General features: G+C 34.4%; 1 protein-coding gene across 1 annotated transcript; it reads left to right on the top strand.

Annotated features, from left to right (window-relative positions):
- The first annotated feature begins 166 nt into the window (after positions 1-166).
- LOC107717767 (hereditary hemochromatosis protein-like) lies at positions 167-3,581 on the top strand. Its single transcript, XM_016524608.1, has 7 exons — positions 167-438; positions 864-909; positions 1,122-1,373; positions 2,265-2,537; positions 2,702-2,959; positions 3,082-3,146; positions 3,573-3,581. The coding sequence occupies exons 1-7, from the start codon at positions 394-396 to the stop codon at positions 3,579-3,581; spliced, it is 948 nt and encodes a 315-aa protein (XP_016380094.1). The 5' UTR covers positions 167-393.
- The last annotated feature ends 1,351 nt before the right edge of the window (positions 3,582-4,932 follow it).

Below are 4,932 nucleotides of genomic sequence, written 5' to 3'. Positions count from 1 at the left end.
TTTTTTTTATTTGAAAATTCTACATTTAATATTACTCAACATTTGAAGTAATTTTCATTTTTATCAGACTGTTTTTTAAACATTTGTATTATTTTAAATGCATTCATTGCCAGAGAAACTGGCTCAATAAATTAATATGCCGCGCACCACAAAACAACGTGGCGGCTAGAATGACCGTGTTTTTCAAAGTGGAGGCTGGCCTGACCGCAGTGGTATCACCGTCAGCACCGTCTATCGCGGCAAGCCTAATCGACGTCAGAGCGATTATTAGTGTAGGGATGTCTTAGCCGTCTCACATGTATATTTACCAGATTCTGGACTGGAAAGATTGCAGCTTGTGTTCTGTAAACTGGGGCGTCGAAAACGAAAGTAACTCTATTGCATTATCACTGGATGTTCAGGCCATTAGCCGACACGATGTCGACACGAGCAAAACAGGTTTGGCAACTCAAGTTACCTAAATAATTCAATAGCATGTAGCCTTTTTGCAAATCCACTAAAATACCTGCTAAAATGTATTGTTGTTTATTAGCATTTATAAGTAGGAATATAGGAGCCTATAACATGACAAGATGTCATCAGATTTATAAGCTATTGTGCTGTGTGATAACTGTGCTGTGTGGAACTTGATAGCTTATTCCCGATTCTGAACAACCTACTGTCGTCCTGTTTCTTATTGTATGCAGTAATACAGGTAGATTATATGTTATTTTTCAATATAATTTTCTAATGGCTAATTGGTAATAAGAATTAAGGTGCTGATGGGAGATCTGTTTGCAAGAGATACTGTAGGTGTCTGAGTAGAATGAATATATTTACATTCTATTCATTCTGTTTACATATTTTCCTGAATATTATTACAGTTCTTGTTGCTGTCCTCCCTGGTGGCTTTGCACGCGGAATACTCCGGTGGGTTGCCAAATTTCCTTTCTTTTTCACAAATTGCAAGTGTCCATGTTACATTTATTATTAAATATTAAGCAATCAGTGGGAGATAATCATCACTATTCAAAGCTTCACGAAAGTTCATAAGCACCGCAAAGTATTTATAAAATACCCAGTATATTCACAGTTACATGAGCAATGTATAATTTTTTCTTGTCTTTTTTTTTTCTCCACAGGGCATCACAGTTTGATCATATATGTGACATTCGCTCCCGGTCATCAATATCTACCTAAATACTCATCATATGGCATGCTTGATGATTACAGAGTATTTACTTATGACAGCATCTCTGATGTATTTTCACATCCCTTTGGCCAACTGGAATCTCTGTCCACTGTCTGGAGAGATCTTAGGGATTGCACAAACTTTAAAACGGGCTATTTCAACCTGCTTTCAAGATATGCAAATTTAACCTTCGGGTTGAAAGGTAGGTTTGGAAATCTCTTTCTGGTTCTACAACTAGTCTAAAACTATCAACCAGATGAAAATAAATATATGAATACTTGTTATACTAAATAATGTTAGTATAATATTATACACATTTTGACTGACATGATTTTGTTTTCTAAAAATGTGCATTGTATGAGGGTGTTTTAATAAATAATATAATATTGATATATGGTGTAGGTACAGGTTATTGCCAATAAACAATAATTTTTCACATAATCTCTATAGATGTCTAACAATTTGTTACTTCAGAACAACAAAGGCATCTATCCCATCAAGAAATATGTAAGCACCAATCTGATCTAGCAGCTTTTGGGATTCAATAAGCAATTTTACGCATTTAATTTAGTGTTGTTATTTATTGAAACACTTTTGTAGTAATATTAATAAAATGACAAAATGATTATGTAAGGAAATGAATGTCGAAGAAAGGTTTTCACACTATGATTGTACTAACAAAATCAAAGTCACTTGTTTATCTATAAAAACAAAGGGAAACGTGTTTTAACTTGCATAACCTTAAAAATATTCAACAGTAAATTAAAAAACTTTTAGTTGGGTTTGTTTGCAGAAATAAAATAAAATAACTGTTTAGGCTCTTTATACAAAAGAATCCCAGTATCATCTAATTTATCAGATATTAGATTTAATAACTGCAAATATTACATTAATCTGGGACTGTGTAATGGGCACTAGAGAGTTACTACACTCAGAATCACAACAGCTTTTGTGTGCCTTTTTAATAGAGACCAATATTCCCACAAGGTTGCAGCAAATTAGTCCTCCACTGTAGTATGTAACACTACATTGCATACATCGCATTCCTAAAAATGGTTGCAGTTCTAATTAAATGATGATTTTGTATTTTTAGGTCCACTCTTGCAGTTAATGTATGGCTGTCAGCTGAGCCATAATGGAACGTCAAGTGGACTGTATCATTTTTCAGTCAATGGAGAGTATAGTCTCTCTATGGATATGGACAGCCCTCAATGGTACTCACATTTGCCACAAGATCTGGACATTAAGAACATTCTAGACAGGTTTGAGCTCTGGAATCACAATAATCTCATATACATTCATCGGGATTGTGTTCCTCGACTCAAGAAGTTCTATGAACACAGTAGAACAATACTTGACCAGAAAGGCAAGTGTGTTTGTGCATGTTTAAATGTATCCAGTGTTGTTGTTTCTAGATATTCATGCATCCAGCTTGATAAACCGGTTTTACGTTTAACAAAAACACATTGTACTCAGCTTAATATATTTTTGTAATCTTGTTGATTGTGTGTGTTTCATCTGCGCTTACAGTTCGCCCTGAAGCTGTGATCAGTCATAAGCGTGCTGGAGCTCTTAACTGTGTGGTGACGGGATTTTACCCTAAAGATATCACTGTAGAGTGGATGGTTAATGGACAGCCAGCCTTAGATGGGATATCAACAGGCTTCCTGCCAAATCATGACCAAACATACCAAATTCAGGTGACAATTCTGTTATCTGACGCTACACAAAACTACTCCTGTCAAATAAAGCACAGCAGTCTTCGAGAACCGATGGTCCTTACATGGGGTAAGAACAGATCGCAAACATTCCTTTGATAAAACACTATTTTAAAAAAAAGTATGCAGCTTGTTATAACATGATTGATATCAATATGACTTGATCTTTCGGTTACTTTCCTTCATAAACAGATGCTTCCTCAAGTATGACTGATGAAAAAACTTCTCTGCACATTGGTTTTATTGCAGGACTTGTCGCAATGCTTACACTAATAGTAGTTCTTATGTGTTTCATATTGAAGCATGTAATTTGGAATAAAAATGTGTATTTATAATATAATAATAACTTATAATATAATATAATTTTTAAATTATATTATATTATATATTATTTTCTAAATATTATTTTCTTTCACTGTCATCCTAAAGGCTTGCTATATAAAACTCCTATAAATAAATATGATATTTATATGATAAACTTTATATTTATAAATTCATTTTTTAGTTTCTAATGTATTCTATAGTTTTGTTACTTTATTGTTGTTTTATGTTAAATGAGATTCATGTTGACTGTCTCTTCCTTAACATTTGTTTTACTTTGATTTTGATATTTGTAAAATAGGGAAAGTAGATCGTATTAGCTAGAATTATGGATTTAACATGTTAATTATTGAAATACATAGATTCACTAAGTCAAATGAGATTTTATGTTAAGCTTAATTTTCTGTTTTGAGACAAAATTTTCCAATAAATTAAGATTAAGTTATGATTTTATTAAAAATAAGATTAAATCTAAAATTTATATTAAATTTAACCTATTAGAGTATATTCTGTCCCTGACTGTATTACATAACAAAACATGTTAAATTATTTGTTCCATTAACTGCAGTGTCACTACACTTGCACATTAGAGAATATGCATGAAAGGGTTTGGATCATGTGATTTGATTTCATCTGGGATAGAAATGTGAACATCAACTGATGTGTGATGCCAAGCACTGATCATGTTTCAACCAAAGACCACAGAATTGAAAACTGCATGGAAATATTATGATAACAGGCTGGGCTGGGAGTATCATTTGAGAGCTACAAAGCACATGCAGTCCCATCTAATAATCTGATTAAACCTCAAGCACCACTTCCATCCAGACCACTTCAGCACACTCAACACAGATGGAAGAGAAAACCCTGCCCAAATCAGCTTCAAAAGCATATGTGACGTGACGAATGCTTATGCATATGAATGCTTAAAAAATGCATTGATAGGAAAAACTTGCACATTAGAGAATATGCATGAAAGAGTTTGGATCATGTGATTGATATCATCTGGGATAGAAATGTGAACATCAACTGATGTGTGATGCCAAGCACTGATCATGCTTCAACCAAAGACCACTCAGACTATAGCCAGAGAATTGAAAACTGCATGGAAATTTTCTGATAACAGGCTGGGCAGGGAGTATCATTTGAGAGCTACAAAGCACATGCAGTCCCATCTAATAATCTGATTAAACCTCAAGCACCACTTCCATCCAGACCACTTCAGCACACTCAACACAGATGGAAGAGAAAACCCTGCCCAAATCAGCTTCAAAAGCATATGTGACGTGACGAATGCTTATGCATATGAATGCTTAAAAAATGCATTGATAGGAAAAATAAACACTTTTCAAGGAAAATGTTTCACAAAAGAAATGTGTTGTTTAAAAATTAATAAATTCAATATAATATATATATATATATTGTTACGTATCCGGTCCATGAACTTCCGTCTGCTAGCCATCAGAGGTCACCCTTTCCACTTCATTGACTCTCGCACTACACTGTTGCATATCACCCCGGACTACATATCCCATCATTCATTACACTGATTGCACACAGCACTGATTGCACACAGCACTGACATATCACTCACTCACTATTTAACACTCTATCTCACTCCCTTCAACTGCCGAGTATTGTATGCGCTTATCGCCAGCAGTGATAGCTACTCTACAGAGCCCTCATTAGCTTCCTAGCCTAGCCTAGTCTTGCCTTGCCTTG

This window comes from Sinocyclocheilus rhinocerous, unplaced genomic scaffold (genome assembly GCF_001515625.1).
Source record: "Sinocyclocheilus rhinocerous isolate Xijiao unplaced genomic scaffold, SAMN03320098_v1.1 scaffold1444, whole genome shotgun sequence".
Taxonomy (NCBI): domain Eukaryota; kingdom Metazoa; phylum Chordata; class Actinopteri; order Cypriniformes; family Cyprinidae; genus Sinocyclocheilus; species Sinocyclocheilus rhinocerous.
Note: the sequence above shows the minus strand (reverse complement) of the source record. Positions and strands in the feature narration are given on the sequence as shown.

What these genes read in the sequence shown, in the direction of transcription:
- LOC107717767 (XM_016524608.1), top strand. Translation starts at nt 394, where the DNA reads ATGTTCAGGCCATTAGCCGACACGATGTCGACACGAGCAAAACAG. An exon ending in TTTGCACGCGGAATACTCCG is followed by an intron (nt 910 to 1,121) that starts GTGGGTTGCCAA and finishes TTTTCTCCACAG; the next exon opens with GGCATCACAGTTTGATCATA. An exon ending in AACAATACTTGACCAGAAAG is followed by an intron (nt 2,538 to 2,701) that starts GCAAGTGTGTTT and finishes CTGCGCTTACAG; the next exon opens with TTCGCCCTGAAGCTGTGATC.